This window comes from Pezoporus wallicus, unplaced genomic scaffold (assembly GCF_028554395.1).
Source record: "Pezoporus wallicus isolate ANWC-B61680 ecotype Strahan unplaced genomic scaffold, APGP_CSIRO_Pwel_v1 contig_7901, whole genome shotgun sequence".
In the NCBI taxonomy this organism is placed as follows: domain Eukaryota; kingdom Metazoa; phylum Chordata; class Aves; order Psittaciformes; family Psittacidae; genus Pezoporus; species Pezoporus wallicus.
The window spans coordinates 82,624-107,703 of NW_026641041.1; the positions used below are offsets into that span (position 1 = coordinate 82,624).

At 50.7% G+C, this 25,080-nt stretch overlaps 1 protein-coding gene across 2 annotated transcripts in view; it reads left to right on the top strand.

Annotated features, from left to right (window-relative positions):
• Window positions 1-4,753: 4,753 nt before the first annotated feature.
• Window positions 4,754-25,080, top strand: part of PFKFB3 (6-phosphofructo-2-kinase/fructose-2,6-biphosphatase 3) — a 40,036-nt gene continuing 19,709 nt past the window's right edge. The window contains exon 1 of one of the 2 annotated variants that reach the window (XM_057421914.1): window positions 4,754-4,899. In XM_057421914.1, the coding sequence (XP_057277897.1) occupies window positions 4,884-4,899 (16 nt within the window). In that variant the 5' untranslated portion in view covers window positions 4,754-4,883. The remainder of the gene's footprint in view (window positions 4,900-25,080) is intronic. The other variant, XM_057421910.1, reaches the window with a different exon arrangement.

The window sequence follows — 25,080 nt, forward strand, 5'->3', positions numbered from 1 at the left end:
TTCCTGCAGGTCACGGGGTTGGATGTGCCGTGTGATTTTACCTATTTACTGGGACAAAACCTTTTGTGTCACTCAAGATGCAACTCGGCAACTTAGTGCAAGGAGGAGAAAATGCAGGGAAGTGCAGGACTTAACTGCTGGAGAGCAAAGGTGGGCAAAGCTAAGGTCTTCCACTCTTATAAGAGAAGTGGATGCCAAAGTCCGTATGTGCTTGAGAGCTTACCCAGAGCTATGCAGTGGCTGACAATAAATACAGATGTGGCCCTGTAGTGAGCTGTGCTCCTGGAGTGATCTCTGCGTGTGATGGGACTGAGCATTGCTCGTGGCTTTCTGTACACAGGAGCAAACTCACAGCTTTCCATAGCAGGGAGCAAAGTCCTACTTGAATAGGGGGGAAAATGGACATTGAGGTGGAAAAGCTGCAGGGGAAGAGCAGGGAACTGAGAGCCAAAGAGAGCATTGCACTTAGTGGGAGAAGGGATAGCGTGTTACTTCTGCACATTTTTCCTCTCATCTCTGTTTTCTGATCCCTGCTGAGCTCATGATTGCATCTTTATGGGTTTTCCTTTCTTTTCCTTTTCTTTTTTAGCATCAGGAAACAGAGAAATCCCAAAGCCCAGGGATTCAAGCTGCGTTTCATTCTTGTTAGTACGGAAATGTAAGAGCTCAGCCTCATGTCTTATGTCCAAGCAGATTAACACACCCTAAGCTTTTAGCCCTATAGATGTGGGCAGAAGGGAACAAGGAACTGGAGCTCTGCTCCCCTGGACCATATCTCCTGTGCAGGATACCTCATTGCCCTGCTCTGGTGCCTGCCTGCCCATCTCTCCAGCACTGCTTGTTCATTATAACATAACCCAGCTGATGCTGGGGATGCCTAAAGCAGGTACCAGAGATTTTGCAAGGATGCTTCCAGCAGCACATGCTTAAAGGCCAAAACAACCGCAGCTCTATGGAAAACAGGATCTTTTCCAGGAGGATGACTAAAGCTTTCCTTGCTTCTCTCCTGATTCTTATTCCTCCTGTAGGAAGAATGTGGGGATTTTTCCAAAGCAGTTTTTAAGCATCTTCCCACTTCAAGCACATCCAGAGGAGAGACACCCTAAAAATGAATTTATGGCATAACAAAATCAATACATACATTGTTGGGTTTTTTTTCTGATTTAAAAGAAACGGGATTAACTACATGGCAAGGATTTGGCTGTGTGAAAGAGCACTGATTGATTGTCACTTTGGATGCATCGCAAAGATGGAGATGTTTCTCCAGATGTGATGTTTTCTCTTCAGTGCCAAGTGGATGTGTTCAAAAGCTCAAGGATGGAAATCAATGGAGAGGGAAGACTGAGTTTTTTGCATGAGCAACACCACAGTTAGAAGCCTGCTGTAGGAAAGCCACTGAGGTACATGACAGTGGATGGTGCTGCTGCAGTATTCCCTGCATGCAGGTCATTCCCAGGGAATGCTGTCCCATTCCTTCTCTCCAAAACCCTGATAACTATTCAAAACAGGAGAGCAGGATCCAGAGCTCTGCAAGAGACCAAGAGCACCTCTTCCTAAGTCTTTAACCTCCATCTCTCTAATCCAATTTTGTCTTGACACCTTTATGGAGCACTTAATCTCTGTGATATGAAGACGCCAGCTCTAATACCAGAGGTTAGTGAAAAGTAATCTGTCTAGGTCAGGTTGTAGGGTATATGGAGGTTGGTTATAGCTTCCAAAAGCTTATCATTCCCAGTCCTTGCTGCATCTTAAACCCTGATGACCTGGTTGTGCTGCCTGCTCTCCCAGCAGAAACAGCATTGCCATTGCAAACAAGAGGCCCCAAACCAACTTTCCCTTCTACATTTGCAGGGCTGAAGCATCAAGCTGGTGATCAAGATGTGGAGCTGGGTACCGGGTGTCTGGGGCTGTGGGAGAGACAGCAAAGGCCTTGAGCTGGAAACAGCAGCCTCAGGGCTATATACAACTCACTGATGGTCACCGAGGTGCAGCCTTGAGGGACTGCTTAGGTGTAAATGCATCATCTCAGCAAGAGCTGAGCAGTGGGATAAGGGCATGATGCTGGCAGGGGGAGCAGCACCTCCCTGCAACGTGTGACCAAGGGGGTGAGGCTCAGAGCCTGCCCGAGCACTCACACACCTTATAAAGGACAAGATAGGATTATGCAAGGCGGCTCGATGGTGTGAGCCTGTCCCACGACATCCCAGCACGAGCAGTTACCAGCACCCGCGTCCTTCTTGGGCTTGTGCCACACAAGCCATTCAGAAGGTTATCAATATTTGAAATGAGCTATTTGCGTTATGATTTGCCTGTAGTGAAGGAGATCCCGTGAGTGATGCTCAGGCTGAAAGCACTGAGTAGCTCCAGCCCAAGCAAAGCATCCTTGTCTCGCAGCCTGCTCCCACCCATCATTGCACCACTAACTGGAAAGGGAGGTCAGCTCAATACTGATTTCCTGGCTGGGCAATCACTGACACGAAGATCCATTCCTCTCTGTGTAGACAGTGATGTCTCTGCTTCTCTTAGGTACACTCAGAAGTGCTGAGCCATGTGGGTCTCTCCTGCACCCCTTGATACAAAGCCTGGTTGTGCACACCTATAGATGGGGTGCCAGGCAAGTTAAATCTCCATCTTTATCCTGGCCAACGAGGGGTTTTCTGGGGTTAAGGATGAGGCCGAGGGCTGCAGTTACAGCATCTCAGCCATAAAATAGGGGTTTTAAACCTGGGGGAAAGGTAAAAGGACTTTTTGCTGGGTCAGTTGTAACTGAACAACTCCTCTAAAATATGATTTGCCTAAAGTATTCTTATCATGCTTTTGTTTTAGAGACAGCTTCCTACAAGACACAGCTGGGAAAGGTCAATACAAACCACTTAGGATTCAAATATCCTGCAGAATTCCACTTCTGCATGATTTTTTTGCCAAGAAAATGGTTCCTGTTCAATGTGCCTGGGCAGAGTCCCACCTGCAGCCTGTGCTGCCACGTTCTCCAGGGACAGGGAAGAACCAGCAGCTCTAACTGGTTGCAGTGGCTGGAAGGAAGCCCAGCAGCCCATGCCACCAGGTCTGGTGTGCTTTTGTCCCTCATGGTGCTGAGGATGCAGCAGCGTGGGAGGATGCTGCAGCGATCAGTCCCAGAGCAGGGGAAAGGCAGCAATGCCATGTAAGACATTGATGTCCCTGCTGGAGTTCCAGCTCTCCTAACAGAGCCTGAGGGGTATTTTCAGAGTGCTCTCAACCCACTGGTTCAAACAGGCTTCTCCAAGGGGAGATGGAGTCAAATCTGTCCACTGGAGCAGATGTAGAGTGCTCACCTTGAGCACCACTAAGGTCAATAGGGCTGGAGCCTGCACTAGCTGGGCAGGGAGGCTTTAAACCACCACGGCCACTGACACAGGGATGCTTTGAGGAAGGTCTTGGCAGGAGAAACCTGCAGGGAGCAAAGACACAGCAGAGAGCTCATGGTGGGCTGTTAACCACCTAGATGGGGTCCAGACCTGCGTAGCTGGAGTTTCTCTTGAGCTAGCTCCAAGCCAATGCCTCTTTCTACATCCAGGGAGGGCAAAGGAACCACAGTGAAAATAAGCCACTTTCTCAGGTGATAATGCTCCACCTTCACATCCTGCTGCACCCTGAGCTGCAGGTTGGATAGTAGAGATCAGGACACACAGACCTGACTCTGTTCCAAATACCTAGGCTCAGCTCACAGCTTATCTCAGCTCTCAGTGCTGATGTAATCGCAGAAGCTGGGTTTGCACATCCTCAGCATGGGGGCTAGCACAGCAGGATCTGAACCTCCAATTCATAGAGTCTTGGAATCCCAGACTGCTCTGGGCTGGAAGGGACCTTAAAGCTCATCCAGTTCCAACCCCTGCCACAGACAGGGACCCCTTCCACTAGAGCAGCTTGCTCCAAGCCCCTGTGTCCAACCTGTCCTTGAACACTGCCAGGGATGGGGCAGCCACAGCTTCTCTGGGCACCCTGTGCCAGCGCCTCAGCACCCTCCCAGGGAAGAGCTTCTGCCTAAGAGCTCAGCTCAGTCTCCCCTCGGGCAGGTTAAAGCCATTCCCCTTGGCCTGTCCCTACAGGCCCTTGTCCCAGGCCCCTCTCCAGCTTTCCTGCAGCCCCTTCAGGCACTGGAGCTGCTCTCAGGTCTCCCCTTCAGGAGCCTTCTCTTCTCCAGGCTGCCCCAGCCCAGCTCTCTCAGCCTGGCTCCAGAGCAGAGCTGCTCCAGCCCTTGCAGCATCTCCATGGCCTCCTCTGCACTCGCTCCAACAGCTCCACGTCCTATTGCTGCATCCAATTGCCTTTACCTTGGATGCTCCAGCCCGTGCAGGGGCAGACAGGAGATACTAAGCTTGAGGCTCTGAGTTTCTGCCTTCCTATTAGAAGCAGTTGAGTTTTCCCAGCTTGGCCCAGTACTACCATAGAGAAGACAGGATCGGTGCTCTGCTGAGCTCAGAAGACTGGCAGAGGGGATGTGAGAGGCCAAAACCCCATTATCCCACACATATCCATTACATTCAGTTCTCTCTTGGTCCTACCAAGAAAGATAAAAAACACCACCACAGACAAACCCAAACACCACTTCTCAGTGCCTTCCACCTCGTCCTAACAGCATCAGCTCCTTATGCCGTCCCTATCGCCCCTCTCCCAGCCCCGCTGCCTCCGGGAAGCAAGGGGTTAAAAGCTCTGAACCAGCAAGCACACTTCCTCCTCTCTGCAGTGCCTGCCTCCCAATGACGCTGGTTTCTGCCGGGCTTTGCCCAAATATGTCCGTTTCCTCCTAAAAGAAGGAAGAAAGAAGATAGAAATCAAGAAGAAACAGATCTATAGAGAAGAGCAAGTCATCGCCACCACGGAAGCCTGCATCCCACTGCCCCATGCCGTTCCGCAAAGGTAAGAAGAAGATCAGGGTGCTCAGCATCACAGAGGGCTCTCCTGAACTTGGAGGGGGGATCTGGGGTCCAGGGCTCTGGGGCTGGGATCTGTGTGGTGTCTCCTTGGTGGGAGATGGGAGCACCGGGTGCTTTGCTGCAGCATTGGCTTTCGGAAGAGGATGTGGGACACCCTGTGATGCTAGTGGGGATGGGGTAGAAATGCAGCCTGTAAAGGGCAGTGGTTTCCCCTCTGCCTTTCCTTGGTTGTAGTGTTTTCATCTCCTTGCTGCAGGGTATAAGCTGCTCTGAGTGATGCTAGTGCTGAGAAGCAATGATGTTCCCAAGCAGGGGGATGCTGCTGGGGGTTATTTTGGCCATGCAGGGTGAGAACTGGCAACCTGCAGGTGTTCGTGGTGGTCTTTGGGGGATGCTCAGCTGGACGAGCTGCTGTTGGGAGCCTGGGGGGGAGAGGCCAGGGAGGTAAATGAGTTTCGAGAAGGGTATCTCACCTGGCCAACTCTCTTTCACATCATGGGGCTCTCAGATCTGCACCACAAACCATTTCTTTCGCCCCAAACTCCATCCCATCAGCTGGCAGCAATTCCCTTTTGCCATCCCTTGGCTTGGCAGCGTGGGGCGGGAAGGACCCAGCTATGCGACCTAAACCCCTGATGCTCCTTCTGTACTGCCCTGCAGTGGGCATGGATGAGTTTTCCATCCTCTCCAGACTGCTGTGAAGCAGAGGCCCTTAACGTCACCTCCTCCTTATCCCAGAGGGGTATCACAGTGCAGGCATGGTGGCAAACAGCTCATGACAGCCCCTTCTCCTAGCAGCAATACTGGGAGGAGAAACAGAGGGGAAAAGTCTTTCCCACGAGACACAAAAGCCAGGGAAGCAGGGTTAAGCAAGGATATGCAAGGACACAGGGCGAAGACGCTGCTCAGCATCAAACCCAGATGCTTTGCAGAAGTGCATCAGTGTCTGCACTGGGGCAGAGGGTACCACTGCAGGGATGTTGCCCACCGAGGCTGCATGGCGTGAAAGGGCAGCAGGAAGGGAACGAGAAGTGGGGAGGGAGAGAGGGCTGGGTTTGGTCCTCACCTCACCCTGCTCTGGGGAGGATGCCCTGGGTGTGTGGGGATTTGCCCTCGGTGATGCTCACATGAGGTTTACGTGGGCTGTTAAGGCTCAATGAAGCGCGATGTGTTCACACCCTCACATCATGACAGTGCAACATGCTTCAGGTCTTGGTTTAAGTTCAGGTGGCAGATGGGTTCGTATAGAGCAGGAGAGATGCTGAGGATGGGGGAAGAAAGCAGTGTGTCAGGATTTAAAGGCACTGAGCCCTTGGGGGTGAGCATGGGGAGCTTTATGCTGGAGAAGAGCTCACGTGGCTCTGTTGCAGCCTCAGCAGGGAGCTGGTGGTAGAAATGACAGGAGGGTCTCCAGCACTTGGGGACACACGATGGGTTTGCAGTAATGAGGATGTATTTCTATGCTGTATTTCGATGTATTTCCATGCTGTCCTGCCCAGCACACGTGAATGGGGAGAATGCATTTGTTGGGCACCTTGCTGTCACCACTGGATACCTTGATATGGGCAGTTCTGTACTGCAGCCCTTGTGCCACTCTTGCAGACATGGCTCATCTACAAACTTCCTCTAGAGGTCAACCTTGAAATGCCAGAGGAGCTGCCAGCTGCTCCTTGCATCCACTTGCAGCTCTGCCTTGGGGAGAGGGGGAGAGGCCAAAGTGAATGGGTTTTGTCATAGAATCCCAGACTGGTTTGGGTTGGAAGGGACCTTAAAGCTCATCCAGCTCCAACCCCTGCCACAGGCAGGGACACCTTCCACTAGAGCAGCTTGCTCCAAGCCCCTGTGTCCAACCTGGCCTTGAACACTGCCAGGGATGGGGCAGCCACAGCTTCTCTGGGCACCCCGTTCCTTTCCTTTGGGAGCCTTTTGGGAACAGCATCTCACCCCAGGGCTCACTCACTGCCCCCCAGATCCAGGTTGCACAGAGGAGGGGCTGGACTATCCCATGGAGTAAAATGCAAACCCCACCACTAGCTCTGTCAGTTCCTCACCCCTTGCAGCTTTGGCATCACTTTCCTGGGTCTCTGTGACAAGTCTGTGCTAAATCCTCATTATTTGGCTCTGTTCTGCCTCCTTTCTCCTGGGGCATCGTCACCAGTGGCATTGCCCCAGGATCTGCACTTTGTGTCTATGCAACAGTTTCGGTACAGCCAACCACAAGGCATTTGGCAGTTTCAGATGCTAAGGGAAGGTGTTTCTAGCAGCGATGGTCAAGGACAGATATAAGGAATGAGCTTAGGGCAGGAATTAATATCTTACAGCACCGCTGCATCATCCAGGAGCGCTGATCCCCCAGTGATGCTGTTACCCTGGCAAAGCCCCATCCCTGGCTGCAGCTCTGCTGGCAGGACGTGTTGGGAGCTCGCACCTAAAATGCCCTTCACCCTGTCTGGATAATGTGCTTTAATTCCTGTGCTGACACAGGGCAGCAGGTGATAAGCAGCAGGATAGTGCCAGAGAACGGGATATCTGTCATTTGCTGAAGGACAAATGAGGTCCTGGGGCTGTTGCTGGCTGGGAAGGAGCTGGAGATAAGGCTGAAAGCCAGTGAGGAGAGATTGAATGTGTGATGCTGGGAGCAATGGGTTCCCAGTAGCAAGCTGGCAAGGGCATGACCGATGGTGCAAGGTGCTTCCCAGCTGGAAAGAGCCTGGCACCATGAATGTATTGTCATAGAGTCACAGACTCATGGAACGGTTTGGGTTGGAAAGGACCTTATCCAGTTCCAACCCCCTGTCACTCTCAACAATACTGCTCTTTATTAGGCCTCTTTGCTTTCTGTTAACAGAACTTAGGACAACTTCTGGTCTTGTCTCTGCTTGCCGAGATCAAGGAGGCTCTGGTTGGCAGAGGAGCAAAGGTGCCTTTTGCACATGAGTGTGAAGGGAAAGGGCAGGACAGCACCACATCCACACGCTACTATCCCCCTTCTCTATCAAGCCCTTCCTGATACCACAACTTCAGGTAGTCAGACTGTAGCACCCTCTGATGGGAAGCTATCTGCTTTTACACAGTGATTACAGCTAAGGCAGAGCTTTGCCTTTCTTCAGCTTTTTGGTATTAAAAAGGAGAGTTTTGCCCCTTTGGGATGCTTTCTGGCTTGCTGGCAGTGCTGCAGTGCTTGCTGGTCGTATCCGCCATCACTCCTCCATGTACTTTCCTGGCAGCACGGGAAACTTCTCATCCAGAGCTTCCCATCAAAGGCACTGGGAGGGGGTTATGGGCACTGATGATGCAGAGAAGCTGGGGGGGTGGGGGTTAGGAGATGCTTGGGGGGGGGTCTTGCCTTCTTCAGGTTCCTATTGGGGATGTCCCAGTGATGGGTGTCTGCTCACTGATGCAGGTGTCTGCTTGCAGTTGTAGGTGCCTGCTCACTGGTGTAGGTGCCTGCTCACTGGTGTAGGTGCCTGTTCACTGGTGTAGGTGCCTGCTCGCAGATGCAGATGTCTGCTCACTGGTGTAGGTGCCTGCTCACTGATGCAGGTGTCTGCTTGCAGTTGTAGGTGCCTGCTCACTGGTGTAGGTGCCTGCTCGCAGTTGTATGTGCCTGCTTGCAGTTGTAGGTGCCTGCTCACTGGTGTAGGTGTCTGCTCACTGGTGTAGGTGCCTGCTCACAGTTGTATGTGCCTGCTTGCAGTTGTAGGTGCCTGCTCACTGGTGTAGGTGTCTGCTCATGGTGTAGGTGCCTGCTCACTGTTGCATGTGCCTGCTTGCAGTTGTAGGTGCCTGCTCACTGGTGTAGGTGCCTGCTCGCAGTTTTATGTGCGTGCTTGAAGTTGTAGGTGCCTGCTTGCAGTTGTGGGTGCCTGCTCACTTGTGTAGATAGGTGTCTGCTCGCAGGTGTAGGTGTCTGCTCACTGATACAGGTGTCTGCTCACTGGTGTAGGCGTCTGCTTGCAGTTGTAGGTGCCTGCTCACTTACATAGGTGCCTGCTCACTGGTGTAGGTGCCTGCTCACTGGTGTGGGTGTCTGCTCACTGATGTAAATAGGTGTCTGCTCACTGATGTAAACAGATGTCTGCACGTAGCCATCTGCTCAAAGGGCAGGAGGAAACGTGTGGCCCCATCTCTCCTGACTCACCAGCTCATGCCTGTGTCCATCCACCACCTTGTTTTCAGTTAGCACCTCTCCTGGACGGCTGGAAACCCCCTCGTTGTCCTGCTTTAACCCCTGGGTGCTGTTTCTTGCCCGGGTGTTTTCCCTCTGGCTTTTGGTTTCATTGCATCCCCTTGCACCTCAGTGGCTTCTTGAGTGCAACAGGAACAAATGACCCAAAGGAGCAGGCGCCTGTCCCCCCATCTCACCCTACACAGCACGTCCCTGCAGCTCCAAGGAAGCTCTTGGTGAGCATGATCCCTCCACTGGCTCTTTGACATTACATTTAGCATTTACTCATGGAGAGCTTCTAAGGGGTTTAAGGAGCCACTGTGATCAGTGGTTGATGCTCTCGGTGCTGTGCAGCAAAGCCCACCTCATTTCATGATGGAGGGCATGCCAAGCTGTGGTGGGAAGGGGACACCCTTTGCTGGAGGTGAAACCATCACCCGACTTCAAACTGATGTAAAGGTGGGATCTGTAAGGCCCAGTGGGGGGTTTGGGCACCCTGATTGCTCCCCAGAAACCTTCTGGTGAGGAGAGATGGGCTCTTCCCACCCCTCAGACTTCCTTAGTCTGGGAGCTGAAACCACATGAAGATGCAGTTGCTGATAGCACATCCTCATCTCCTACCCTGGGAGCGGGCAGACGTGGCTGGAACCTGCCTTCCCAGGGCCAGCAACCCACCAAGTCACTCAGGATGCTGGAAGAAACCCTCATTTTGGTGTGCTGCCTCCCTCCTGCATGGAGGGGGAAGGACTTTGGTGTATTTACACTGTGAGCATGACACTGGTACTTTCTATCCATGCCACCAGCTGAGGACCAGTCTCAGTAGCCATGTTATAGAGTCACAGAATCCCAGAGTGGTTTGTGTTGGAAGGGACCTTAAAGCTCATCCAGTTCCAACCCCTGCCACAGGCAGGGACCCCTTCCACTAGAGCAGCTTGCTCCAAGCCCCTGTGTCCAACCTGGCCTTGAACACTGCCAGGGATGGGGCAGCCACAGCTTCTCTGGGCACCCTGTGCCAGCGCCTCAGCACCCTCACAGGGAAGAGCTGCTGCCTTATCTCCAACCTGAACTTCCCCTGTTTCACTTTGAACCCATCACCCCTTGTCCTATCACTCCAGTCCCTGATGAAGAGTCCCTCTCCAGCATCCTTGTAGCCCTCTTCAGACACTGGAAGCTGCTCTGAGGTCTCCACGCAGCTTCTATTCTCCAGGCTGAACAGCCCCAACTCTCAGCCTGTCTCTGTAGGAAAAGCCCATCTGGCTGCACTTGGCCCACGAGGAAGAGTCCAACCCCTCCATAGGAAGCTCAGCAGGGGCTTGGGCTTTACCCCCGTGCTGAGATCCCCCCCGACTGCCACTCTCAATGCGGCATCCCACCACCTCCGACATCCTCTTTGGCAGCAGGAGCTGTGCCGGCTGGCATGCCTAACACACCCTCAGCGATGGAGAAACTCACCTCGGCATCAGGACAACTCCAAAGGCTGCAGATCAGATGAGCAGGGGTTGAGGCACGTGGGAGGATTTCCAAACCAGCAGCTGGGAGGCGGGATCCCAGTTTGCCCAGTGTGTGCGTGCACACACGCAGCCACACGCATCTCTGCAGGGCACCCTGCTCCTTATGCCCTGCATAACCCCGTTGTGTGGCTGAGCACAAACACAGGAGGAGGGACGAGCCCTGGATGGGAATCAAGATCAAACCCACACACACAGGTTTAGATTTCCATTGTGGTTTTCCCCTGTGTTTGTGTTGGAAAGGACCTTAAGACCATCTAGTTCCAGCCTCCTGCCATCCATGGGCAGGGAGATCTCACTTTAGACACCCCCTAATACCTGGGCAAGTTTTCCTGTTATCTACCTTAAATATTCCTTGCTATAAGGAACATCTATTGCTGTCTTCATAGCATGCTTTTTCATCCTGAAAGCTCTTTCCTTATTTTCCACTCCAGTTTTCTCATTCCTGGAGCACAAAATCACTCCTGTGCTCTCCCATATATTCCATTCTGGAAACATCTCCTTGGTGCTGCCCATCCTAGGTTAAACCTCTTCCCTAAAGCATGGAGCGTGGAGTGGGACATGCCCTTCCCTAGTGCTGAGGAGCCAGCACCATCTGGGCCAGAAAAACGCAACCTCCTGCACTTTCTATGCCACCTTCCTGGTAAAACAGCCCAGAATTGGACCTTCCCATTGGATTTTCATTATTATTTTCTCCAGGTTCATCATGCTGCTTGTTCACAGTTGGCTGCTGAGACATTTATTCTCCTGCTTATTCAACCCTCGTTGCATGGCTTCCAGCTTTATCAGTTGACTCAGGGGAAACTGAGGCACGTCAGGGTGCAGCTACAGGCTGGAGGCCACGGTGATTGTGGCTTTAGCTGCTCTTATCCACAGATCCAGGTCACTTTGCATCGATCCTGGCTGTGCCAGTGCATCCTGCAGCGTGTCTGCACCGGTTTGGTACATTTTGGTGCGCATCACTGGTCCGTACCCTACCACAGTGCAATGTGGAGCTTCAGTATCACCCCATGTGGGTAGGAGCAGGGTGTTAAACCCACCTGGGGATATTTGGGTTGGAAATCAGGGAAGGCTTTGCTCAGCCCTGGAATAGGTTATTTGAGGTGGAGAGGCAAACGTCTCCCTGTGAAATAGATTAGGGAGAAATGATGCTACTTTGGGGTCGGGGAAGGGGTGATGATAAATCCACCGGGAGAAGGAGATGCTTCCATGTTCTTGCACAGCCCCAGCCTGACTTTGTGCTCTCCTCATGGGCCCGGCAGCCAGCATTCAAGCAAGGACACGGCAGGGTCGGTATTAAATAGCCACGACCCTTCGGACAACGTGATTTATCCCTTTCCTTGAGGCCGGTTGCTCAGCTCCGGAGCCTGTTTGCTCAGCCTCAGCGAGCTGGGCCTGCTTCCTGATGTGTTTATGACTTGTTGGCCAGCAGCAGCTCGCTGGCACACAGGGACACCGGGGACGCCGGAGCACGTGCCAGCCCCGGGAAGCGGCACGGGCTGTGCATGCTCCCTTCGCATGCACGCAGAGGGAGGAAACGCTGCCAGGCTCTGCGTGCCTGACCCAGAACCATCTCAAGCAGCTGCAGCCTCCTCCAGAGACATGCGAAAGGGGCATGAACGGTGCCAGAGGGGCTGCTGGGCTTCCCGGGTATTTCCAGGAAACACGGAGAGCAGCTGAGATGGGTAAACAGGCTGGGGCAGGAGGTGGTTGTGTCCTAGATGTGCTGCGAGAGGAATAGGGCGGTTTGCCTCCTGCACGCAGATCTGGCTACAAGCCCCCACGTGGATGCGAGTTCCCTGTTTAGGGCAGGATATTCCAGCCGCATCGGCATCGGCAGGAGGATGGGTTGTGCTGCGCGTGTCTCGCTCGTGGCTTGAAGGCCACCGAGTGATTGGCAGAGGTGAATTCTGCGCCTTGGAGACTGGATTAGTCTGTCCCTAAAAATATAAACGGGCACCGCCAGGTTCCCCTGCGCAAGTAGGAAGTGAAGGGTCCTCAGTCACCAACAGAAGTTTATTTGGAGGAAAATTCTCCCTTCATAGGCTCACAGACTGGTTTGGGTTGAAAGGACCTTAAAGCTCATCCAGCTCCAACCCCTGCCACGGGCAGGGACACCTTCCACTAGAGCAGCTTGCTCCAAGTCCCTGTGTCCAACCTGGCCTTGAACACTTGCCAGGGAAACATCCCACCCTTGATGCCACCTGGTGCACAAATTGGAGGGTTTGACTTGCTTGTTCCTCCCCCTCACTGATTTTCTTATGAATCCCGTAAGGGATTTCTCGCAGGGACAGCAGGACACTGCTGAGGCTGTGATTTGGGCTTGGGCAGACTGATGAAGCCCCTCCACTTCCAGCACCGTGGGATGCTGCCCCGCTTTGTGCCAACACCAGTGCTCCAGAGATGGATCCATGCTCTGAAAACAATTCCTTTGCAAAAAAAAAACCCTAAATATAATAATTAAGAAGGAAAAAAAAAAAAAAGAAATTATTGGCTTGTTTTCCAACATAGGTCCTTTTCCCAGCTAGATCCTGTTCATAGATGAGGATGAGGCTTTGCGGTGGGAAGAAGGACTCAGAAGTGGCTTTGCTGCCAAAATCTCTATGTTGTTAAACTGCCCTGAGCAGGAAGAGCTGAGACAGAAGAGGCACCTGCCAAGCAGTGATTTCTGTGTCTGCTTGTTTCTCCAAGGTTGATTTGCCAAAGGCAAATGGATTTCTGCCTCCTTCCAGCCACGGAGAACATGCACATAGGGGAATGCAGCCAGCAAAGCCTTTGGTCCTCCTAAACATGAAGTCACCTGTGGTTGCTGCAGTGTTTTCCCCCTTTCTTTTCATGCTTGTTGGCTGCAGCTGAGCTGCTCAGGCACAAGTCAAACACATTGGCACCATAGACAGGAGAGCAATTTAATAAACCATTAACTGTTCTGTGGCTGTTGCAACAGCAGCGATTTGGGCAGCTTCTTGGCAGAGAACATTAAGGTGGGAGGAAGTCTTTTTCTGGGTATGGCTTTACCAGCCCAAATGTTGGAAAACCTGAGCTTGCCTTTTCTGGCTTGGCTTTGGACGTGGTGCTTGTAGCTTACAGCAATGGGGTTGGGTGGCCTTGACGGGTAACAGCTGCAAACAAGACAAGACAAGGCAATGTGGGATGAGGCTGGCGTGTGCCAGCACTGAGTCTTAGTCACCCTGTTTCATTGATGACTGACTCCATCTGAATGCAAAAGGACCAGATGTTTGAGGAGCATCTGAAGGCAGCAGCGGCATGGGCTGCCAGGGATTGAGGTGGTGGTGTGTGTGCTCTTGCACGTGTGCAGGAGAGCTGTGCATGTCCAGGCATGGGGGGCTGGATTGGACCCTCTCCAAGTTGGGTTTTCAGTGTTGTTTAGCTCTGAAATGAGCATCTGTGTCTAAAGTAGCACAAGGAGGTGACACATAACACATCCGCGTCCTGCAGATATGGAAGACTGCAGTTACTGACCCTCTGGCCACCCTTGCCTTCACCCCAAACCCATGCTGGTGGCATCCCCATTAGCCACAACAGCAGAAAGACCTTGTTTTTGCACAGCTGGCAGGTTTGGGAAGTGCTCTGGGCTCTGCCCATGCAAAACTTCCATGGGTCTTGGCACCTTCATGGGCGCAGACTGTAGCTCCTCGTGGCTTAATGCACCGGTCGGGAGACACAACCATCCTACAAAGCACCCCAAGCACCTTCACCCAACAGTGGCAATGAGGTGCCCATCATTTATGTGCCTGAAACTATTCAAACCTGGATGATGAAAGCCCAGCATGAAGCAAAGGAAGGTCGTGCCTTCAGCCCGAGCCTGGCTCTCTTTCTTTATTGGGAAGTTGGCAGGAGCGCCTGCCCGGGAGTCGGGTGCCTGTCAAATCTCATGTTTACTCAGGCCTATCTCTAGCAGTTGTTTTCATTCAGCCTGAGCACTGGGTAAACAGCAAGGCTGGGAAATGTGAACCTTCCCTCTGACCTTACCGTTGCCACAGGCGTCAACACAGGAGGTGCAAATAGAGAAGCGCAGACCCACCGGTGCAGTGCAGAGTTGCACATGGGCATGGGAGGGATGAACACATGGAGTGAGCCCGTTTCTCCTGGAGTCATTTGTTTGGTTTTCAAGGCATGAGAAGCAAAACTTGAACCCTGTCTGGGGCACTGAGTTTGGGCTGGGATTCCTTGGTGGCAGAAATGCTGAGACAGAGGCAATGAAAGTGGTTTTCCCCCTTCTCCATCCTATTTGGTGGAGACAGCTCATGGTGAATGGAAACATGTGCTTTCACCAGTGCCACCACCACAGAGAATCACAGAATGGTTTGGGTTGGAAAGGACCTTAAGATCACCCAGTTCTACCCCCCTGCCACGGGCAGGGACACCTCACACTAAACCATGGCACCAAAGGCTCTGTCCAACCTGGCCTTGAACACCACCAGGGATGGAGCATTCACAGTTTCCTTGGGCAACCCATTCCAGGGCCTCACCACCCTAACAGGAAAGAATTTCCTCCTTATATCCAATCTAAACTTCCCCTGTTTAAGTTTTAACCTGTTACCCCTTGTCCTGTCACTACAGTCCCTAATGAAGAGTCCCTCCCCATTCTTTGTAGGCCCCCTTCTTAGCTCAAGGAACAGCAGCTGTTTTGGGGGGAAAATGGGTCACTTCCTAGCTCTGTGAAGCACAGCATCTTCCCCTGTGGTTCCTATCAAACTGCCAGGGGGATGCAGTTTGCATCCAGTGCTGGTTTGCAACTGCCTGTTAAACTCCGGGGCAGAAATCTAAACCTTCAGGTGAATTTTTTCATGTCCCTTTTTTTTTTTTTTTTTCCAAGGACTTGTTAGCAACTTGTCACTGTGGGTTGGAAAATCTAAATGCACTGGAGAAAATACGTTGGCAGGAAGCTCCCCATATTGTTGCAGCTTGTCCCAAAATTGCAGAGAGATTTCCCACTGATATTTTCTCATGTCTGATGGAAAATATCAGGGAAAGAAGGAATTCTGGAGATGTTTTGGGATAATTTTAGCTTTTTTTTATTTTTATTTTTCCACAGCCAGGTCTCCATGGCATGGCAAAGAGTAAATGAATGAATTTAAAACATCTGCTAGGAATTAGATAAGTGAAAATCTTTGCCCTATAAGCAGGAAAAGAAATAGGAAAACCCTGATAAGGGAATGTGGTTATTTAACTTCTGCATTCCAGCAACCTGTGTGATCTGATTCCAGTGATTTGGCTCAAAAAAATTGGTTAGGAGGGTTGTTAGGAAACCAGATAGCTGAAAGGTTCCCTCGGGGAAGCTTTGACTGCAGAGAGTTCCTGCAAAAGAGATGGAGAATCAGAGTATTCTCAATTTCAACCTATTGACCATGCACTTTCTCTCTTAGCTGTCTTGAAGCAGTTCCTGCAGGTCTCCGATTTAAAAGCACACGATAACAGTCATTTAGACCTCACCTCTTAATGCCTTGTGGTTTTCCATCCATTGAATGGAGAGGTGAAGCCCTGGGGAGTCTGCTTCAAGGAACAGCTCAGCCTGAGGAGTGGTGCTGGTCTCAAGAGTGGCTCTTCTTGGCCAGAGTTGAGGTGTGTAGGACTTCCTTCCTACATGGGAGTCTGGGGTGAACAAGGACTTGTGCTTTGTGTCACCTCGTGCTGGAGCACACTGAGATGTGTGTTGGGTGGCTTTGGATGCAGAGAACGCTGAGGTCTCCCTTTGTGTTAAAAACATCTCCAGGACACATCTCATCCTGGTTTACAATCAACAGCCACAGCAGGGCAAGTGTGTTGCTCTGGGAGTGCTGATTTCTCTGCAGATGGTAGGAGTTAAAGGTGACCAGTTCCTTGTAGACACCCAAAATGACAAGAATCAGGGTGGAGGCAGACACAGCAGGAGCCCTTCGGGCCTGGAACATCTCCTTGCTGCTCAGCATCCCTCTCGAGGAACATTTCCATTTGAGCCTTCCTCCTGGGATGCTGCTTACTGGGATGTTATTTCATCACCCCTTGATCAAAAGTCCCTGTATCAGAAGCCAATATTAGTAGGGAATGACAGCAGGGGTAAAAAAATACCCTTTTTCCTAGGCTGTGATTAATCCAGTGCATGCTGCTCCTACAAGCACCTCCTCCTCAGCCAACAGGAATACAAACCACCACTTTTCTTCCCAAAAGCTTTCGTGTTGTATCTTTCTGCATTACTTTGAAGAGATTCCCCAGCATCTCCTGGGTATCTGGCTTCATGCCATCATTGCCTACATCTCTTTAGAAGCCTCTTGGTTACCATGGTGATGCTGAGGTTGCCACTGGCCTGGGCTTGTTGCATCAGGAGGTGAGTCAGCCTCAGAATGAAAGGCCACAGCCTTTGCCATTGTTTGATTTAATAACCTGCAACGATGAGATAACGATCCAGGCTGTTAATGAAAGGTGGGTGTTAATAAGACCTTAGGAAATAGTTCAATGGCAAAGTCCATGGGATAATGACAGGATGTGATTTCCAGATGGTGACCATTTTCAGCTCTAAATGAGCTGAATAGTCTTACCCATAGGGGGGTTCATATCTGTCATTGACGCCCTTCAGGCAGGAGAGATGCATCCCTAACCATAGAATCACTGAAAGGTTTTGGTTGAAAAGGACCAGCTCCAACCCTTGCCCCGGGCAGGGACACCTTCCACTAGAGCAGCTTGCTCCAAGCCCCTGTGTCCAACCTGGCCTTGAACACTGCCACGATGGGGAAGAGCTTCTCCCTAAGAGCTCATCTCAGCCTCCCCTCTGGCAGGTTCAAGCCATTCCCCTTGGCCTGTCCCTACAGGCCCTTGTCCCAAGCCCCTCTGCAGCTTTCCTGCAGCCCCTTTAGGCACTGGAGCTGCTCTCAGGTCTCCCCTTCAGGAGCCTTCTCTTCTCCAGGCTGCCCCAGCCCAGCTCTCTCAGCCTGGCTCCAGAGCAGAGCTGCTCCAGCCCTCGCAGCATCTCCCTGGCCTCCTCTGGCCTCGCTCCAACAGCTCCACGTCCCTCTTGTGCTGCTGCCCCAGAGCTGGATCAGGACTGCGGGGGGGGTCCCCCCAAAGTGCAGCAGAGGGGGAGAATCCCCTCCCTTTATCTGCTGCTCAGGCTTCTTCTCATCACAAATGTATCACTGGACTGAGAATTCAGCTCTTCATGAACTTCAGCCATTGGGCAACTCCATAGCATTGGTTCCTATAACAGTCTGTGCTTAGAGGAGGGCTGTGATTTTAGCTCCTTTCTGCTGGATCTCCAGCTTGCTGCATCACTTTGCAGCACGGTGCTAGTTTGGGCTGGGCTAGAGTTAATGTTCTTCATAGCAGCCGGTATGGGGCTGTGTTTTGGATGCGTGCTGGGTGTTTGTGCTGATTTATCTGGAAAAGGCTCTACGGGAACATATGCCAGGCTTATGCCGGCAGCAGCAGGACAGGTAATATCTGATCTGGCAGCTGGGGTAGAGTAACCCTGTAAACACACTCGTTGGATTTCTGTGCTGGATCAGTGCCTTGTCGAAGGTTGTTGTGGCATCTTGCTTCGGGACGAGGTGATCTAAAGTCAAGTAGATTTACACCCAGGACGTTCAGTGGGGAACTTCACACCCTTAACATCACAGGGCAAATGGGGAGTTCCTTGCACATAACTAAACGTACCTGGGAATAGGAGGTACAAGCCAGTGTCAGGCTAACGTGAATACTGGCCACTCAGAGCCACTGACAGTGCTAAAACCTGAACTGTGGCTCTCTGAGTGATCATAACCCTTTCTTTTTAGGATCAAGCCTGAAATCAGGCAGTCAGGTTTTATTTCAGGGAGAACCAGTATCAGATTCCCGAGACTGGAATATCCCAACCTCTTGCCATTTAATTACCCTCTAACAACTTTTTAAACCCTCATATTTCATGGAATCCCAGGCTGGTTTGAATTGAAAGGGACCTCAAAGCTCACCCAGCTCCAACCCCTGCCACAGGCAGGGACACCTTCCACTAGAGCAGCTTGCTCCAAGCCCCTGTGTCCAACCTGGCCTTGAACACTGCCAGGGATGGGGCAGCCACAGCTTCTCTGGGCACCCTGTGCCAGCGCCTCAGCACCCTCACAGGGAAGAAGAACTTCTTTATATCTCATCTCAATCTCCCATCTCCACAACCCATGGAGTCAATTATGTATATGATTTAGCCCTGTTTATAAACCCTGTTTATGGGGTGAGTTTTGTTTTGCACTGCTCTTGAAAGGTCAGGAACTTTCACAGGAGGTTGCTCAATCCTCCTGGACCTGTTTCTGAGCAGACCTGCCAGCGTTGGGAAATGTCCCTGCCCCAGTGGATGTTGTGGGTTCAGAACGTTATTTCCAAGTTTATTCTTTTATAGAATGTAATTCTCAGAAATTATGGATGAAATCTCTTCCCTGTGATTTTAAATAACACTGATTTTGGAGGCTCCTTTGGGACTGTCAATCCTGGCTACTCAACACCCATTTTACACCTCCCCATCTCTAGCTTTCAGCTTCCCTGGGTCTTTTCCCTGCCCACTGCAGGGGGTTGGAACTGGATGATCTTAAGGTCCTTTCCAACCCAACCCATTCTGTAATTCTATCATTCCATGATTCTTTGACTCCATGATTCCCAGAGACCTTTCAATACCTGAGCACAGCTGGGGACACCTACCTCCCTCTGGGGATAATGGAGGGATCCTTGAGCGATTTTGCTTCTAATTTGATGAATTGAGATTAAATCCAGGCTCTCATCCTTCCTTCTTCCCCATATTCATCATGGCTAGCAATGCATTTGCAACTGTCCCATTTCCTTTCCCATCTACCTTTAACCCACCCAGTTATAACCAAATGCGTCTCGTTGGTGCACAGATTGAGAGCTCAAAAGAAGCAAGGTTTGAGCCCTCATCCTCCTGCTTGAAGGGCTCCTAAATGAAAAGGGATTTATAAGAAATAAATTGGTTTTAGCAGCTCTGGTGGCAGAGTATGACAGAGGGTTGACTTCAGGCCGAATTTACTGTCCCTGACAGTGTCAGCACACAGGGGAGCTCAGAGCAGTGGCAAACACGTCCTGAGGCTTATATTGGTTGAAAAAGCACTTTGAGGAATATAGGGAGCCCCTTTATTGCTAGTGGGCAGTGAAACAATGGGGTTTTTTCCTTGCCCATCATTGTACACCAGGTCATGTGCACAAGAGCTGATTCTTGCTGAAGCGTTGGGAACCACAGCCCCATGCATTTCTGCAGCTTCCCCGTGTTTTTTCCTGCCTCTCTTGCCACGAAGGCAGGATCAGCTCCTGGTGTGCTGTTTGCCTGGTGCTGATACAGCAGGGTTGAGCCTCTGTGGGGATTTCCCTCTCTCGTGCCCAGTTTCTCAATGTCTGAGACTGAACCCCTGGGAATTTTCCCCTTCTCTGCTTGGAGCTATTTGTAAGTAAAGGCATGTGAGTGACAGCCCCAAGTGCGTGCTCTGGTGGCATTTCAGTGCTCGGCTGTTAGCAATGACTAGTCCCTTACAGTTGGGGAAGGAAGGCGTTTGATGAGCACATGAAGTACAGTTAGAGTGCAATAGCTGCAAACTGCACAGCTTGTCCCCGTACAGGGGAATGGGTGTTTGCATCAATGGGTGAAGGGAGGGCTGGCTCCGGGGAAGCCTGAGCATACGATGTGCCTTGCTGTGCTCCCGGTTTCAAACATGAGAGGTGTCAAACCAGAGCTCTCCTCTGATTGCAGGGTAGGGGACTGCAAGTGTAGGGCATTCCATAATCACAGCGGGGAAACCCTGAATTGAAACAATACTGCGAATAAATTATTTTGCCTGATCATTGTTGCTCTTCGGCCAGCAGCGGCGTCCATGCTGCAGGTTTGATGCTGTTGAGGAGGAAAAGGAGTGTGAGATTGCAAAGGTAGTGGGGAAAAGGGCAAGAAATGAGGAAGGAAAAATGTCAGATTGAGAGAACCCAAGACTGGTTTGTGTTGGAAGGGACTTTAAAGCTCCTCCAGCTCCAACCCCTGCCACGGGCAGGGACCCCTTCCACTAGAGCAGCTTGCTCCAAGCCCCTGTGTCCAACCTGGCCTTGAACACTGCCAGGGATGGGGCAGCCACAGCTTCTCTGGGCACCCTGTGCCAGCGCCTCAGCACCCTCACAGCAAAACCTCTTTTCCATGGCAGAACCCCCTCAGTGTGTTACAGGGGCTGGCGCAGGAGCTCATCATGGTCCCACCAGCAGCAGGGCCGGGGCAGGCAGAGGGAGGGGGTGAGATGCGGAGTGGGAGCGGTGGTACCTCACTGATGTAGGTACAAGTTGCGCTTCACTCCTTGTTTATGTATTCCTGAAATTGAAATACTGTGATGGGCAGGGGGGAGCTGCGGACACAAAGGACCAAGATCTCCATCTTCCTCTCCAAGCCCGCTTGTACCAGCCTTTGCAAAACCCTCCCCACCAGGAGCCTGACCCTCAGAAGCTTCGCAAACTGCAAGTCCATGCAAAGAAGTGCCATTAGCAGCAAAACCAGCTCAGCATCCAGTGGCTGAGAGGAGGACCAACCATTTGGTTTCCTCCTTGACCTTTCTGAAAGCCTCTGGTTCTCCTAATACATTACAGCCAATTTTCTTGGCTCCACCAGGATCCCACTGATGGGTTTTTTGGATGTTGACCAGTTGGTTTCTTTTTCTTTTTCCAAATAAGTGTATAGATACCCCTCGGTCAGCCCAGGGGAATGATTTTGTCTGTTGCAAGAAGGTGTTGCTGATGCACCAACAAGAATTCGGGCACCTGCTGCCTGTCTTTTGCAACCTTCCTCCTAGGGTAGGGAGAACTGTTTACGTCCGTGTCAACTGAGGCTATGCTGGAAACTGCTGCCCTGCAATGGAGCGCATGTATGGCTGCATCTGTATGAGAGCTAAGGCCCTATCTCGAATCCTGTGTTCAGCTCCGGGCCCCTCACTCCAAGAGAGACATTGAGGTGCTCGAGCGGGGCCAGAGAAGGGCAGTGGAGCTGGTGCAGGGCCTGGAGCACAAGTGTGATGGGGAAGGGCTGAGGGACCTGGGGGGTTCAGTGTGGAGAAGAGAAGGCTCGGGGGGGACCCGATGGCTGCCCCCAAGTGCCTGAGAGGAGGATGGAGCCAGGAGGGGCTGGGCTCTGCTCCCAAGGAACAAGGGATGGGACAAGAGGAAACGGCCTCAAGCTGCACCAGGGCAGGTTTAGATGGAGCTGAGGAACAATTCCTTCCCCAGAGGGTGCTCAAGCATTGGAACAGGCTGCCCAGGGCACGGCTGCAGTCACCGTCCCTGCAAGTGTTCACACCCCGTGGAGACGAGGCGTCAGTGCCATGGGGCAGTGGTGGCCTTGGCAGTGCTGGGAACGGTTGGACTGGATGAGCTTAAAGGGCTTTTCTAACCCAAATGGTTCTATGATGCTCTATGGTGATGTATGCATGGCTCCCAGCCAATGCCTCCAAACTGCACTAGGTGCAGGGGTGGACCGCGCAACTCTGATCCCACCGGGAATCACACACCGCGTCCCCAACATGACACATCCTAAGCAGATGGTTCGTGTTGCACTGAACATAGAACATGAACGTGACTTCTCCTTTGCTTCCAAGTTTGCTTTAGAAGGGGGAAAAAAAAATCAAAGAAAGAAAAAGGAGGATGAATCACGGCTTAGTCAGAGTTGGGGCTGCCAGAGAATCACTGCTGTTGCCTGGATTTTGATGCCAAGGGAAGGGTGCTGGGGGAAGCTGGCCCCTTGGTTTTGGTATGTTCTCCAAAGGGGATGGGGAATTTAGTCTGGGATTGTGATTTTGGGATGCATCCGGAGCCCAGTTCCCCCATCCAGGATGCATTGCTGTTTCATGGTTGAGCAACAGGGGAAAAAGAAGAGAACTGAGGGGTTTGGGCTTTGGTGCTTTGGAAAAGTTCACAACCTGCAAACCCCATAAGAAACTCATGTCCCATTCTGACAGAAACAGGGTTTTTCACCCTTTTCTCCCAGACCCCACTCCTTTGTGCTGCCTTTACCTCTTCACCTCACTGCACCTCTGCTTCCTTGGGATGCTCAAGGTCATTTTTTTCCCTGTCTACCACCAAGACCCTCAGTTTTCAAGCCCTGGCATTTAGAGAGGGGTATTTTACAGGGGTCTGTAGTGATGGGACAAGAGAGGGGTGGCTTTAAGATGAAAAAACGCAGATTTGGCTCAAATATAAGGCAGAAGTTTTTCCCTATGATGGTGCTGAGGCGCTGGCACAGGGTGCCCAGAGAAGCTGTGCCTGCCCCATCCCTGGCAGTGTTCAAGGCCAGGTTGGACACAGGGGCTTGGAGCAAGCTGCTCTAGTGGAAGGTGTCCCTGCCCCTGGCAGGGGTTGGAGCTGGATGAGCTTTAAGGTCCCTTCCAACACAAACCAGTCTGGGGTTCTATGATTACATTTCTACCTTCATCCCTTTGCATGTATTAAATCCTGCATGTTCCTGTGATGGGGTAGGTAACCCTCACTCCATGTCTTACCTAGTGCTGCCGTGCTCACCACCCCTTTCATCATCACTTATAAATAGTAAGGATGCTCCTTCCAGCTGACCTCGCTTGGAGCAGCTGGGTGTTCATGCCTTTGAAAACCAGGCCATGTATTTTGGAGTCAAAGCTTTCTGCTCCAGTTATCTGGGAGTTTTTAAGCCAAGAATTACGAGGTGGATCTAATCTGAAGTGACGGTGATCTTCATTCAGGCAGGGTTTTGCTTTCGGGCTCCTTTCCATGTTTTGGGGGTTGTGGTTTCCACAGTGAAATCCTGCAGGAGGAAGGAGGATGCCCGACCTCTGCAGCATCGCATCGGGTTTATTCCTTCTGCTCGTGTTTTAGCTGGGACTGGTTTCCTGTTGCCCTCCATGGATAAAATATATGGGATTTTGCAATAACAAACCCTGTCCTTTCCCAGGCCAGGTTGGACAGGCCTTGGAGCAACCTGGTCTAGTGGAAGGTGTCCCTGCCCATGGAAGCGGGCTGGAAATAGATGAGCTTTAAGGTCCCTTCCAACCCAAACCAGTCTATGATTCCCAAGGATGGATTTTGTCCAGGAAGCACCTCTTTGTGACCCCTCATCCCCACCTGTGCCAGCCAGAGCATCACTGCTGATCCCCATCTTCCTGCCTCCATCCCAAATCTCTGTCTCCCTCATAGCAGTTAATTCATTATTCTCTTTCTGCCTGTGAATACTCTTTCCCTGCGTAGGAGAGGGAAGGATTGTGCATTTGTTTTACTCCATCCCTCTTGGCTCCATGTAAGGAGAAGGCCAAAAATATGTTCTTTCTACATCTGGTATAAAAATATAAGCCCTATATAATGAAAAAAGGCAACAACGGGAGACTTCAAGTAGCTGAGATGTTACTCATCAAGATCTAAACTCACAGGCAGGCTTTGCTTTATTAACACTGCTGCTTCAGGTGGTGGTACTGCTGGGCTGACAGAGGCAGCCTGGTTTAAGTGGGGAACATGACTGGGGGCAACGTGGCCATGGGAACAATAATAATTAGGCTAATAAAGTGATGAAAATCATTAAAATAATTGAAAGAAGAATAAAAGTAATAAAGAAGGGAATAGTAAAAGGAATAAGTAACAAAATAATAAAATATGGGTAAGAACTTAATAAAAATTATAATTACTAATATATACATAAGATTAAAATAAAAAATAAATAGTAAATATCAGAATAACGTGTATTTTATTGTTATGCATAATTTTAGAGGTAATAAAGTGATAAAAGCAATAAATAATATAATAGGAAAACATAGTAAAAGAATAATAAATAATAAAAATAACAAATAAGGTAATAATAAAATATAAGTAATGAGAGAAATTAATTTAATAAAATACAAGTGATTAAATAATAGAAATAGTAAATAGTGAAATAATAACACTGTTAAAAGACAAGTAATAAAGTAATAAAAGCATTAAATAACAAAATAATTAAATGTAGTGAAATCCTATGGATAGTAGGCAATAAAATAATAAAAATGAGACAAGTAATAAAATTATGAGAGTAATAAATATTGAAATAATAGCAGATAATGAAATAAAAAATAATTAAAATAACAAATGTCACGGTAACAAGATGTATTTAAATATAATAACGATAATAATAAATATCATACTAGAATAACACAATGTAATTAATAAGGCAATAAACCCAATAGCAACACGGTTAAGGAGACCCCGCTCATTGACCCACCCGGGGGGCGGGGCCAGGCGAGCAGGGGGCGGAGCCTGTGGAACGTTCCCGGCCCCCGCGACGTGAGCGACGTGCGGACCGCAGGCGGCTGCGGGGCGGGGGGACCGCAGCATCCACCGGGGCAATGGTGCCGCTCGGGGTGGTTTCGTTTTGCGGTCCCTCCGTTGAGTTGATGTGATTTAACCCCTGGGTTCGCGTTCTTCTTGTTTCTATTTTAATCGTTTATTTTTTTTTTCTTAATTTATTGTTACTTTTACCTTTATTTTTATTTTGTGTTTCGTTATTATT